Source organism: Chrysemys picta, chromosome 3 (genome assembly GCF_011386835.1).
Source record: "Chrysemys picta bellii isolate R12L10 chromosome 3, ASM1138683v2, whole genome shotgun sequence".
In the NCBI taxonomy this organism is placed as follows: Eukaryota; Metazoa; Chordata; order Testudines; family Emydidae; genus Chrysemys; species Chrysemys picta.
Window position 1 is genome coordinate 178003571 of NC_088793.1, and position 14968 is coordinate 178018538.

The following is a 14968-nucleotide window of genomic DNA, read 5'->3' on the forward strand; positions in this document are numbered from 1 at the left end:
TCTGCTCTGCTTCCATCCACGACATCCTTACACACAGCAGGTGACTGTCCACTAGAGTTTGCTATCAGGTGAAATGGCGCTGCTTCACCATTTGGATGTGTGACTATGGCTATTCCCTGGACGCTATCTCTATGCCTGTTGTCCTGGTCCACCTCCTCCACCTCTGGTACTCTGGCCTCGCCCACTCCTCCATTCATGTACATCTGGCGGCATTCAGTGCCTTTCTCCCCCCCAGTGGATTGCTTTTCCGTCTTCATTCACCCGACTACTGTCTGCTTCCTCCGTGGCCTTCTCAATGCCTTTTCCTCGATCTGCAAGAGGACCCCTACCTGGGACCTTAACTTGTCCTCTCCATCCTTGCTAAGCCGTCCTTTGAACCTCTCGCCCCTTGCTCCCTCGCCCACCTCTCCATGAAGGTGATCTTCTTGGTGGCCATTACCTCTGCACTATGCGTCAGTGAACTGACGGCCACGATGGCAGACCCTCCCTTCACTATCTTGCACAAGGACAATGTCTCCCTCCACCTCCACCACAAATTCTTCCCCCAAGTGGCATCCCCATTCCACCTTAATCAATTCATACATCTCCCCACCTTCTACCCCAAACTACATACCTTCTCCAGACACCACATGCTTCATTCCCTGGACATACGTACAGTGCTGGCATTCTACCATCAGCACACCTGCAGCTTCCGTGCTTTCTCCTACCTTTTCATCGCCATTGCCGACCGTTATTGGGGCCGCATGCTCTCCTCGCAACGCCTTTCCTGCTGTATTTGCTACTGTATTGTGGACTGCTATACTATCTCTCATGTTCTTTTGTATTGCGTCCATCAAAAAAAGTGGTGGGCATTATTAATCTTGTTATTTATTAAACCCAGTGGGTTGAGAATTTTCTCTTTAATTTCATGTTCCTTTTTATGGTTATGGAACTGCATTTGAATCATACTTGCCTGTTTTTTATTTTTTTCATTCAAACTTAACACTTCTTCTGTTCTCCCATTTCTCTATTTTGCCTTATCTAAGATCCCCAAACACATTGGTATGGTTTGAATCTCCATTATTAGCTGTAACACCTAGTTGCCAACTATAAGGAGATGAATACAGGGACTCTTATGCCCCATCCTCAAGCTTCTGGTGCAGAAGAAGTATGTGGGGATAGGACACTAAAAACTAACTTTCCTTCCATCTACACAAACTAATAGGTGCATGGAAGAAGCTGCTGGCACCCATTTTCCCTCTCAAACCTATAACATCAACAAAAATATTGGAATAAAAATAAATAACTCCTTGCTTGTCTATGGTACCTTTTCTAACTGAAAAGAACTTGCAGTTGGAGTGCCCCACAGCAATTCTTGGAAAACAGTCTTGTTTACAGTACACACAAATCCATTTGGAATGCTGTACTAGGTAGAAGTTCAAATTGTAACAATAACCAAACTATTGCATAATTTTTAACCTGATTTTAGTTCTCCAGTACCAGCAATTTGAATCTCAGACTGCTGGGTGTTTAGTATCATGGTAGTTCTCCTACAATCATGCATTTAAATGTATTTTAGCTTTATGTGAAAACTGTTTGTCTCCAAGTAACCCCTTGAAGCTGGGACCTAAAATTGTATCTGTTATGTCCACTGCTAAGAATGGAACCTGCAGTAACTACAAGTAGCCAATGACTAAATGAATATGTGATGTTTTGTTACTCAGATGTTTATGCTAGCAAATTAATAACAACCATGCAGGAACTGTTGCCCCATTAAAAGTATTGTACAGAAACTTATTATAAATAGTATTAAGTAATATTACCTTTTTTAACAGATATTTACAAGGATTTTGAGAAGTTTGAATCTTCCAGTGGGAAGCGGTCAAGTTTTAGTGCCAAGATTCTTAACAAATGCTTATGATATAGGACATGCAGTAATGTGGATCACAGCCATGATGGTTAGTATTCTTTTTATATAGTATATTAAAAACTAGTAATGAAAAGCTCTGAACAGCTGTGTAGCTAAAATGATTAAAGTGTCTGGGTATTCAGCTTCAGCAGATGCTTATTTCTGAGGCTTTCTTTGCCCAATGTTTATTTAAAAGTAGTGCCTTATGGTTGGTTGGGGATATGGGACATAAGGCTTATTTCAGGGCTGCTCTAAGTGACACTTTGGAAATGAGCTGCCAGCTCATTGATTTAAAGTCCAGTACAAGCATGAAGTTTGTCCACAGTGATGTTCTTCAGTGATGCAGTACAAACAGGATTCTCATTCTTGGGTCCTGAGCTCCCATTAGCCAAAGGATTTGGGCTTTTTTTTTTGGTCTTCTGAGGCTCTGGTTGTGGTAATTGTTACTATCACTTTCCAATCCCGTTGGGTATTGTGTCCTTTATTTATACAAGTCCTTAGTTACAGAAAATTAGTTCTTCTTTGAGTGCTTGCTCATATCAATTCCATTCTAGGTGTGCGCGCACCCACATGTGCGGCCCTTGGAGATTTTTGCCTTAGCATGACACATAGGGCTGTGGCACCCTCTAGAGCACCGCGGCATGAGCACGGTATATCAGGCGCCGCCGGCGCTATGCCCTCTCAGTTCCTTCTTACCGCCCGTGGTGGTCAGTCAGAGCACCTTTGTTAAGTGTTAGTTAGTTAGTAGTTAGCATCCCAGCGGGATTTTGCCCCAGGCGGGGCATGCCTTGGTCTCCCGGGTTTAAGCCCTTCTTGCACTGCAGCAGGCCTATGCCTGTGAGTGACACCAACGGCAGCTGCCTTAAGTGCCTGGGGGAGTCACACGTTAAAGAGCGGTGCCGGTTCTGCAAAAACTTTTGGCCCCACACCCAGAAGGAGCAGGACATCCGCCTCATGGCTCTCCAGATGGAGTCTGCCCTCCTCCTGGCTTCTGAGCCATTCAGGCAGGTCACACTGAGTGCCTCAGCCTCCATGTGCTGGCACCGGGCTCCTCCCGGCACCGTTCGCGATCACCTGTGCTGAAGAGGAAGGCCAAGAAGCACTCCCTGGCACCAAGCAAGAAGGCCCAGGGGTCATCTACCAACGGACCCAGGCCTGCCCACCAAACTTCTCCGGAGCCACACGATCGTGCCTCTCCGGTTGGGGCACCCTTAAAAGTCCATCACCAATTCCTGGGAGTGGTATGGTACCCACATTCCTGCCTGCACTTTTGTCATCTGAGGCTTCCTTGGCGCAGAGAGAGCACAGATCTCCACCTACTCCGATGATGACCCCAGTGCCTCAGGACCCTGCTAAGGCTCCCTAAGAGGGCAAGCCTGCCATTAAGACCCCCTCAGGGGACAAGGGAACAACACTGATCGCCGGACAGAAGGCGTTGCTCTTTGCTGCTGCGTTGGGAATCCCGGGGCAGATCCTTATTGCCCAGGCAAGCTTCCAGATCCTTTCAGTGCTACTCTGTAGCACGGGGTCAACGCTCCCCTTTCTATTCCCGGCACCACTCGCTTTCTTGATGGTCATCCTCTAGGCATTGGTCCCCATCACTGGCATGGTGGGAATGTTCCCCCTCCCAGTACTGGTCTCCCTGGCACCAGTACCACTCTCGACGCTATAGCTACCTTTCAGTTATGCCTGGGTAACGATCACCGATAGCCATGACCAGCAAACAAACGCAGATGTTGACAGCTCCTCCCTGGTTGCCGGAAGAGGGCTCCTCTGGTATGGAGGGCCAGTCCAGCTGATGGCCAAAGTCTCATTGGCCTGATTGGGCACCGGAGCCCACTCCTTTATCTGCGGCACCGCAATGGCAGCATGACCAGTGGCCAGCACGGTGGCCTTATTGGAGTGCATGGGGCATACTGGTTGTGACGATGCCTCCTTCGCAGCACTCCCCGGTGGCCATGGCAGAAGATCGGGTGGTGGCCCCACCAGCACCAGACCCAATACCAGAAGCCCATTCTGAGGTCGGGGCGAAGGAACCTGTGCTCATCCCAAAGCCTCTTTCTCAGATGGTGGTCAAGACGACAGCACCCCCACCGGCAGTCCAGTCTTCCTCGTCATCCCCAGACGAGGCGGTCGTAGGACCTTACAGAGCTAGACCATCGATGACTTCAGGTAACATCAAGCCTTTCTCCAGCGTGTGGCTGAGCACTTGGGGCTTGAGGTACAGGAGATGGGGGAGCAGGAGGACATCCTCTTCAACGTCCTCTCAGTCTCTACGCCCACCTGGGTCGCCCTGTATGAGGGGGTCCTCAATATAGCCAAGGCCTTCTCCATCCTGCCCACCTCGAAATGGGCCGAGAAAAAGTACTTTGTGCCGGCCAAAAGTTTCAAATACTTCTATACTTACCCACCCCCCGGGCTTGATGGTTGTATCTGCGGCCAAAAAAAAAGACAAGCAGGTCCCCACCTCCTCGACTCCCAAAAACAAAGATGCTAAGAAACTTGATTTATTTGGGAGAAAGATTTATTCTACTGCCAGCCTGCAATTTCAGGTGGCAAACGATCAGGTCCTGCTGGGCCGGTACAATTTTAATCTCTGGGACAGTCTCAAAAAGTTCCAGGAATCCTTCCCTCAGGGTTTGGCCCAAGAGTTTGGCACTCTGGTGGAGGAGGGTACGGCGGCGGTCAGATGATCCCTGCAAATGGCATGGAACATGGCAGACTCGACAGCAAGGGTGGCCACATTAATGGTGGTCATGCAATGTAGTTACTGGCTCCAGATGGTAGGCCTCTCCCAGGAGATGCAGGCCTCGATCCAGGACTTCTCCTTTGATGGAGTTGGTTTGTTCTTGGATCCAACAGATGCCAGGCTGCACGAGTTGAAGGACACTAGGGCTACCCTTTGCTTGTTGGGCATGCACATCTGTAATCATCCACGAAGCCCTTCCGGCCACCGCCACTGCCAAGACCCTGGCAGCCTCGTCAGGGCCCTACAAGGAGAAGGGATGCTAGTTTTAGTAGTCATCGCCTTTCTTCCTCCTGCTCAACAGCCCAGCCTGGGACAGCCAAACACCCAGGGGGCCAGAAGAGATGGTTGTGAGAGTGCGCCTGAGAGCGATGCCCCAGTCAGTTGACCGGATCCTAACCGCTTTTTCCTCAACCACCTTTCCCCCTACCGCTCTGCCTGGTTGTGGGTTATGTGGGACTGCTGGGTCCTGGACATAGTGGCTTGGGGCTATACCCTGCAGTTCTTGGCTGCCCCTCCTTCCCGCCCCCCCCCCCCCCCCCCCATTTTCCTGTCTCTTTTCAGAGATCCTTCTCACATGCAACTCCTCGTTCAGGAGGTAGAGAAGCTCCTGGGCTTGGAGGCTGTGGAGAAGGGTCCTCGGGACATTGAACGAAGAGGATTCTACTCTCGCTACTTCCTAATCCCAAAGGACAAAGGAGGCCTCAGGCCTCTCCTGGACCTGAGTGGTCTCAACAAGTCTCTCAAGAAATTGAAGTTCTGCATGGTCTCCCTGGCCTTCATCATTCCTTCCCTGGATCTGGGGGCCTAATACGCTGCTCTCGACTTGAAGGACACTTACTTGCATGTCTCCATATTCCTGGGCCACAGGTGCTTCCTGCATTTCATAGTGGCTGGGCGTCACTTCCAGTTCACGGCGTTACCTTTTGGCCTGTCTTCGGCCCCCAGGGTGCTCACAAGGTGTGTGGCGCCGGTAGCAGCTTACCTATGACGTGTGGGGGGGGTCCAGATCTTCCCATATCTTGATGACTGGCTCATCAAGGGCAGGTCTCCAGAACAGGTCTGATGGAGCCTCAACCTGGTGCGGTTCATCTGCAACGAACTGGGCCTGTTAATGAACACAGAAAAGTCCACGTTAACGCCGGCCCAACGCATAGAGGTTATTGGAGTGGTTCTCGACTCTACGCGAGTGGGGGCCTTTCTTCCAGAAGCTTACTTCTGGGCCATGTTGGACTTGATTGCTCACGTGAAGAGCCATCCGCTTACCACAGCCCACGACTAATGGGCTAGGTGCACATACATAGTCAGCCATGCCTGTCTTCATCTACGACCGCTGCAGGCATGGCTGGCCTCGGTTTATATCCCCAGCAGATACGTCCTGGACCGAGTGGTCATGGTGCCAAGCCACGTCTCTCTTGTCCTTGGACTGGTGGCTGGATCCAGAGTCAGTGCTGCAGGTGGTTCACTTCGTGACCCCGTCTCCGTCGCTTATCCTGGTTTCAGACGCATCTGACCTGGGCTGGGGAGCCCATCTGGGCGAGCTCAACACCTAGGACCGCTGACTATACAGTGATCTGGCCCTTCATTTGAATGTCATGGAGCTCAAAGCGGTTCGCCTGGCCTTCTAGGCATTCTTGTTCCACCTGACAGGCAGGGTGCTGCAGGTTCTGATGGACAGTACCACCACGATGTACTACATCAACATGCAGGGCGTAGCCAGGTCTTGGGCCCTTTGTTGGGAAGTGCTCAGCCTCTGGAACTTTTGAGTGCAACATGCCATTCATCTGGTAGCTGCCCACCTGCCTGGAGCCAAGAACATCCTGGCAGATCGTGTCAGCAGGACTTTCTTGACGGCTTGGCTGCTGCGTAGTTGATGCGGACGAACCGGGGTGTTTCGCTGGTGTCCAGCAGGTCCTGCTGGGCAGCAGAAAACCGTCCACCAGGGCTACATATGTGGTGAAGTAGAAGCGATTCATGTGTTGGGTCTCGGACTGACACATTCGTGTGGAAGAGGCCCTGCTGCAGGACATCCTGGTTTATTTACTGCACCTTAAGCACAAGGGTCTGTCACTATCTTCGATCAAGGTATACCTGGCAGCCATTTCAGCGTTCCACCCTCCTCTTCAGGGCCGGTTGGTCTTTGCCCATCCCATGACAGGGAGCTTCCTGAAGGGTTTGGAGTGCCTTTACCCACATGTCTGCGACCCGGTCCCCCCTTGGGATCTGAATCTTGTGCTGTCCATGCTCAGGGGTCCTCCCTTCATACTCTTGGCTTCCTGCTCCCTTCAGCCCGTGGGGTGTCCAAGATTAGGACGCTCACGTCAGAGCCGCCCTATATGGCCTTCTGTAAGGACAAAGTCCAGCTGCGTTCGCACCTGGTTGTCTGCCCAAGGTTGTCTCCCAGTTCCACGCTGGTCAAGACATTTACTTACCAGTCCTTTGTCCAAAGCCTCGTGCGACATTCTACATTGATAGAACAAAGCAATTCCGTAAATCAACACAGTTGTTTGTTGCTGTCGCTGACAGGATGAAAGGTTGCCCAGTGTCAGCCCAGAGAATCTCGTATTGGATCATGACTTGCATCGGCTACTGCTATGAGCTGGAAAAGGTGCCCCCGCCAGCGATCATGACGGCTTATCCAGCTAGGCCGCAGGTGCTATCAACAGCCTTCCTGGCATGGGTGGCAATCCAAGAGATCTGTTGGGCTGCGAACTGGTCGTCCGTCTACACGTTTGCATCACACTACGCACCGACCCAGCAGGCTTGCGACGATGCTAGCTTTGGCAGATCAGTGTTGCAAGCTGCGAGACTGTGAACTCCAAGTCCATCTCCATTGATTCTGCTTGTGAGTCACCTAGAATGGAATTGACATCAGCAAGCACTCGAAGAAGAAAAAAAGGTTACCTACCTTTCAGAACTGTTGTTCTTTGAGGAGTTGTGTTGCTCATGTCCATTCCATTAGCCACCCTCCTGCCCCTCTGTTGGAGTTGTCGGCAAGAAGGAACAGAGAGGGTGTAGGGCCGGCAGCACCTGATATACTACAGCGTAAGTGCGGTACTCTAGAGGGCACCACAGCCAGCCCTAAGGCAAAAATCTCCAATAGGGAGACATGTGGGCATGCACACACCTGGAATGGAATGGACATGAGCAACACATTTCGAAGAACAACAGTTACGAAAGGTAGGTAACCTTCCTTACCCCCTCCCACCACTCCCACCCCATAAATGCCTCACCCATTAGAGTACAGTGGGGAATCCTAATCCTATGTTTTCTGTCATCAGTCTGTTACTATAAAATATTATAAATTCCTTATAGCTTCATTGCAGGACAGAGTACATTGTATTGAAATAAAACAAACTTCAGATCTGTTTCTTTAGAGTTTTATTATTACTAGAGTTGCAACTTAGCTCAGTGTTTACAGTCCAAATTTTCATGTGTCTACCTCGCATCCTGTAAGGATAATTAAAGAATCATGAATTTAATTTTGGATGACGTTACAGGTGGAGCTGAAATTCACTGAAATGGAGCTATGTTGTTTCATCAAATAATGTAAAGAAATGCCAACAGTAACATTTACAAAAAGAAGGTTTCTAGCATTATGCTATAGCCTGCCAACATTACTACATTGAATGAATTAATCATTCTAAGTAGTTGCCCTGTCCTAAATTGAAATATCTGTTCAGGAAGCATACATTTAGGTTTGTAGTGATCCCTTGCTTTCAAGGGGGAGGCAGGTCACTCCGCCTACCTGTGTCAAGCAACAGCACTCAGGCTCGGGTCCTGCTGGTGGGGCTGAGCAGTAAGAAGTCTACAGCTCTGTAGCTGCCTAGCAGAGGCAAACAAGCAGTAACAGTCTGATGCTCTAGCTCCCTTGGGTGGGGTAGAGTAGTGAGCAGTCTTTAGCCCGCAGCCTCCTGGCTGGGACTGGCAGTAATTAACAGTCTAAGCCTCTGGCTGTTTGGGTGAGACAGAGCAGGGAGCAGGCTTTAGCCTAAGCCTCCTAGATAAGGCAGCCAGCAAACACACGGTCTAAGGCTCACTGTCTCCTGATGGGGACAAGCCACAAACTAAACACAGGCCTTCTGGCCTAGGGTGCAAACACTGCCATCCCTGGGATGGGGTTGGTGTGGGGGGGTGGTAGCAGGACCCGGACCCATACGACTCCACTGGGTCCCAGCCCAGGTCCCTAACAGTGGTGGAGTGTTCTGCCACTGGGTCAGCGGGTTATCCAGCCACAACACGCTGACCCCTGCTCTGGGAACCAAACCAGACTAAAGTCTGGTTTCCCATGGCGACTTCCTATCACAGTCTGGAGAGGGGGTTCTGTAGTCCAAGGGTTCTCTGTCTCCTCAGGGTACACTGTGCACGGCAGTGCTGCCAACTCCTTTCTGAGTGGTTGTGATGGGTTACCCACCTGGAACTGGAGTACCACTGAGCCCCCCTGAACCACCAGCCTGGGCTCCCTTTACACTGTACTGCTCTGACCAACCTGCACTTTCACCAGCACACATACAGATAGGGGCACACCCAGCTGCAGTTACATGCAGATGCTGTGATCAGCTCTGCATGGGAAAGGTCTTGCTAAGGAACTTCCCAGCTACTCAGCACCCGCTCTGAAGAGTAAACCCAAAATTATATGGTCTTGCACTGCACAGGGAACTGTATAGTGTAAGTTCATGAAATTTGCCCCCTCCCTCAATGTGAAGAGGAATATACAACAGCTTTCTGCCCCTGAGTTATGACTCCCATAAATGCTGGTTTTAGACAAAGCAAAAACAAATTTATTAACTACAAAAGATAGATTTTAAGTGATTATAAGGGATAGCAAACAGAACAAAGCAGATTACCTAGCAATAAACAAAACACGCAAACTAAACTAGATCGGATATGAATAGCAAATCCTCACCCTAAGTGATGATACAAGCAGGCTGCAGATTCTTAAGGGACAAGCTGCACTAGCTTACAGCTTGGAATCCCCAGGTGTTCCATTCACAGGCTAAAAATCCCTTTAGCCTGGGTCCAGCACTTCCCCCAGTTCAGTCTTAGTTCCTCAGGTGTTTCCAGGAGTCTCTTTGGGTGGGGAGTCAGTGAAGAACCACGATGATGTCACTCCCCTGCCTTAAATAGCCTTTGCATATGGCAGGAACCCTTTGTTTCAAAGCTTGGTTCCCACTCCAGTCAGCGGAAAAACACTCATATCCCAAGATGGAGTCCAGCACCAGATGAAATGGTCACATGTCCTTGTAGTGTCATAGCAGCCATGAGTCGGAGGCTGTTTGTAGCGTCCTCAGGAAGGCACCCCAGGTTCGAAATAAGCTTCTTCTAAGGCCTATTGTTCTCCCTAATGGTTCATTAACTTGAATGGACCTTTCCCAGCCAGCCACCTAGACTGAGAGTCCTTTGTCTAGTGTCTAGTTCCCCATGTGTGCTCACATTTGTAACACACATACATAGTCAATATTCCTAACTTCAGATACAAAAATGATACATGCATACAGACAGGATAACCATATTCAGTAAATCATAACTTTTTCAATGATATCTCAGATGACCTATCTTGCATAAAATACATCAGAATTATGCCATAATCATATCGTGTATAATAATATCTCTAGGAAGAATATGGGGTGCAGTGTAGTGTCACATAGTCTCCTCCGGATGCAAGGCGCTGCACAGTGTGGGCTTGGCTGTGGCAGCAGACTGGAGAAGTCTATCTTGTTCTGTGGCTCCTGCTCAACTGAGCTGCAGGGCCTTTCCTATAACTTCCAGTCCCACCCTGGTACTTCCGGTTGGGGAGAGGGGGCAGGTCTGGCTCCGCCCACCAAAGGAATTAGTGGTCCCTCACTCTCAAGTCTGGAGGGAGGCCACTCCGCCTCGTTACAAGGTTCAAATCTCAAGTAACTTGCTTTTTATTCTTACTGACTTATAGCTGTGCTGCTTTTAATACTAGGTTAAGATCCATCCTATTAACTTTCTCAGCATATATAGAAATTTGAATATGAATTTCTAAGAGAAATCAGCCACCACCCTTACAATGATATATATTTAGATTTGACAAAATTTGATTTTTATTATTTTTATAATTTTGACCAATAATATTGATGTTTATTTTTAAGCATTTTAAATGTTTTTATCTATTTAAATTTTCACAGTTTTGAGAAGTTATGGGAGGGGGGTGTCAAACAATAATTATTTAATGGGAGTAGGCATTGAGATTTAGTAAAATTAAAGCTTTATAACTGGTAAAACACAAGTTGTCAACATCACTTCAGAGTATGCAAAAGAAATTTTCTTAAACGAAACTCTACGTTCTCAAGCAGTATTTTTCTTTCTTAGCCTATCTGTAAATTTTGATTATCATTCATGGAAATATTTTTTCATTGATTTGTTGATGGTGAAACCCAATAACAATCTAATCCTTCCAAGCCTCTCTATATTTCTTTTAATTATTAGGCTTCCTATGTCTGGTCTTGGGTATTTTTAGTGACACTGCCATTCTTCACTAAAAGCTAAACAAAAGTTCAGTCTCCTTTGCACAGTAATTTGAATTTGTCTTCAATAAAATGTTACCAGAATATTGCAGTTTCCTTTTTCCTGCGCATCTTCCTCAGACCGTAATATTGCATAGCGTTTGTAATATGTAAAAAGATTCTTAAGAAAGATAGTTCTAAAAATAGACAGAAGGGGAATAATTGCAAACTTTAAAACTCTTCCTGTTGACAAGAACAGAAGAAAAGCATAGAGAGATAATAGAATGTTTCTGTGACCAAAAACAAGCCCAGTGACTTTAGTTAATTGTTAGTTAAACCATGTTGCTTTTGTTATGGAAGGATATTATATTGATCTTTAACTTGTCTCATGACGCTGAAGAATCTATTTTGGGTAGGTTAAACTTATTTTCTAACCTCGACAGTGTCCTTTTTCATGCTCTTCCTGTTAAGTAGATTAAATATATATGTATTTGACTTTGGACAGGGTGGACCAAGCAGACTAGTACAGAAGCACTTGTCTGGATTATTCAATAGCATTGCATCTTTTTACCATCCTTCAAATAATGGTCGCTGGCTGGTGAGTTTGTTATGCTTTTATTTTAAGACTAAAGATTTTAAATTTGGAGTGGGATTATAATTTTATCATGAATTTTTCTCTACTGTGCTCTTCACTTTTAATAAGAGTGTATACTGCTTTATGCAAACAATTTCATCCTATAATAGATTACTATGGAATATGTATATACCTTAGAAAATAAACTTCCAAGAAAACACTAGTGTGATGGGTGAAATTAAACTGAAAAGGAGCCAGAAAAATACCGCTATCTAATAAGAAAACATGGATTATTTTTTAACTGTCTGCAGTACAAGATGTGAAAATGAACATGTCAAATTAAACTTGCTGCTAGTCTCTATTGTGTCTGTCAGTTTTTCAAGCACCTAGTAAAACCTGATTTTGGAATAATTGATAGTATGATTCTAGTGTCTGAAGCACACTTTCTTGGTTAAGAGAATATGATACAATGTTGTCCTACATTTGTAAGTATAGTAGAATCTAACTTTGATCAATCAACATGAACTGAGCTTTTGTTAAAAGCGCAGCTAAAAATCCACTATTTAACATTTTATGCTATTTTTGTTCTAATATTTAGTATTGAATTTAGACAGTTTTCACAGTTAAAGTTGATGTTACAGTTCTCAACAGAACTGGATTTTTCTATATCTCTCACTGCACAGTACGTTTGGGAGATAAAATGATCATTTTTAATCTCCAACAATTATTTTTAATTAGAAGTATCCTAGAAAAACATATGAAAAATTATTGGGTCCCATTCTGCCTTCAGACAACTTTCTTGAATGGGAGTTGCTTGTGTGTAAGTTAGGGCAGAAAGGAGCTTACTAAAAGGCAATTTACTATTGCAGATATTTCTGGTGCAAATATTACTGGTGAACAATTCGCTGCATTGAATTCCAGCAGTACTGTCATAAATTAGGTTTGGTTCACAGACCAGGTTAACGTAGTCAGTCTTTCTAGGTGTTTTTCACATTAACTCTTTGTCACTGGGAATAGATATTTCTTGACCCATGTGAATAGTGGACACAAGGGCAGGTGCCTTTCCCAACCTGCTCTGCAAATACAGTCCATGAAGTGGGATAGACCCCTTAACATCCTTAAAGCTGGGTTTCTTGACCCCCAGAGGATCCTTGGATGGCTTAGAGGTATTGTAGTGGGTGCTCTACCAGGCAGTGCAGGGCGTCTCCCCTGGTAGCTGCCACAAGTTATAGTGGCAAGGCTGCTCTGACTCATGCTAGGGGCCTGCCTCATTCCTGAGCAGCTCCAAGATCACAAGGGTGGATTACATATTCCAGAATATTCCCATAAATGTGAATGTGCAGAGGATATGCTTGAAGATCTCCATTGCTGGTAAGTAATCTTCATTTATCTGAGTTTTTTTCTAGAGCTAATTTAGTCATTGTACAAAATATATAAGCATGTGTTTTAAATGTTTATAGAAATGATTAGGAATGACAAATACAGTGTAGCTTGTAAAGTTCTGGGAACTGGATTCTCATAGTGAATTCTGAACATTTAGGGCAGGTCTTCACTACGGGGGGGGGGCGGTCGATTTAAGATACGCAAATTCAGCTACGCGAATAGCGTAGCTGAATTCGACGTATCGGAGCCGACTTACCCCGCTGTGAGGACGGCGGCAAAATCGACCTCTGCGGCTCCCAGTCGACGGCGCTTACTCCCACCTCCGCTGGTGGAGTAAGAGCGTCGATTCGGGGATCAATTGTCGCGTCCCAACGAGACGCGATAATTCGATCCCCGAGAGATCGATTTCTACCCGCCGATTCAGGCGGGTAGTGTAGACCTAGCCTTAGATTTACTACGTTCCTGCAGTTCTTATCCATTTTGAGCAACTGTCCTGAAGTTAACACAGCTTATTTTTGAGTTCCTGGTATAAGAAGGATATATCAGGGTTTTGCCACTGTCCATTCTCGCTGCTAATTACTTGAAATTGATTGTTTCCTCTGATTATATATCCAACAGAACAAGCTGATGAAACTGCTTCAAAGGTTACCAAGTAGTGTTGTTAGAAGACTGCATCGTGAGCGTTACAAGAAGAAGACTTGGCTAACTCCTGTGCCTGATAGCCATAAACTTACTGATCAAGATGTTACAGACTTTGTAGAATGCATTATTCAACCTGTCCTTTTGGCTATGTTTAGTAAAACTGGAAGCCTAGAGGCTGCTCAAGCCCTACAAAATCTTGCACTAATGCGTCCTGAGTTAGTAATTCCACCTGTACTTGAAAAGTAAGTTATAATGAAACAATGAAGAAACATTACTGCAAATAGAAGTTCAGAGCTTGCCCCACCAGCTGCCATAGTGAGCCACAGAAGTATTCCCTTGATGAAGGGGAGTACTTGGGCTGGGGGAGCTACTGAATTAGATCGCATACCACACCCATCCCTGCAACTAGGTTAGTCGGGGTGTTGCTAAGTGAAGGAGGAAGTGCTATTTAGTTTTTGTGCTCGACTGCTCCCTGGCTCCTGGAATGGCTGGGGCTGTTGCTAGCTAGCATAAATTAGAATTGCCTTCAGGCTGCTCTAATTTATGATGGAGACTGTCAATAGACAGTTTCAGGATCAACTGTGAGCCAATTTTGCACCCCTCACTCCTGAGCTGTGCTGAGCTCTTTGTCATAGCTCAAAATCTGGGCCAAAGTTTAAATAAGTATATTTAATGTTATTTGAGTAGCAAAAAGTGTGTAATATATTACATACTTATATTGATTTTTCAGTTTTCTTTGACAAATGATAGATTGTATTGCTTTGATGTTGCCTTTGATTTTACAAGAAAACTGCAAAAATAGCACTCATCTGGAATGCTTTGGGCCCCCCAACTATAATTGAAATTCACTATAAAAATCAAATGAACTGGCAACAACATAATCCCCTTTACTGTTCTTAACATGTCCCTCCAAAGGGTCAAAATTGTAAAACAATTGCACTCTCCCCTTCCTGAGAAAATATTTGAACTTTGCAGTGTCTGAAAAATTAACCTCCCACATTCCATATCTTAAGAGTCAAGTGTACATATAGACTTATTTACTCACTACATTTGTTACATATATAAAAATAACATAACTGCTCTTCTAAGTAAGGCAACAGTGGTAATGTATTTATTCTGGGTTAGGGATGACTGCATAATTGAGTGGTGGAGCATAATAAGGCTTATTGCTAAATGCTATTGTCTCAATACACTTAATGCAGTGCTCTGTTCTGTGTAGGCACAGCTGAGACTTGTAATTTAGTGTGTTTTGAATGAAGTAGTAC

The 14968-nt window shown here is 46.1% G+C and overlaps 1 protein-coding gene across 2 annotated transcripts in view; it reads left to right on the forward strand.

Annotated features, from left to right (window-relative positions):
- The window catches only part of PSME4 (proteasome activator subunit 4), a 222208-nt gene that overhangs the window by 63028 nt on the left and 144212 nt on the right, over window positions 1-14968 (forward strand). For both annotated transcript variants that reach the window (XM_005307349.5, XM_005307350.5), the window contains 3 exons: window positions 1815-1937; window positions 11610-11702; window positions 13680-13945. In XM_005307349.5, coding sequence (XP_005307406.2) covers window positions 1815-1937; window positions 11610-11702; window positions 13680-13945 — 482 coding nt within the window. The remainder of the gene's footprint in view (window positions 1-1814; window positions 1938-11609; window positions 11703-13679; window positions 13946-14968) is intronic.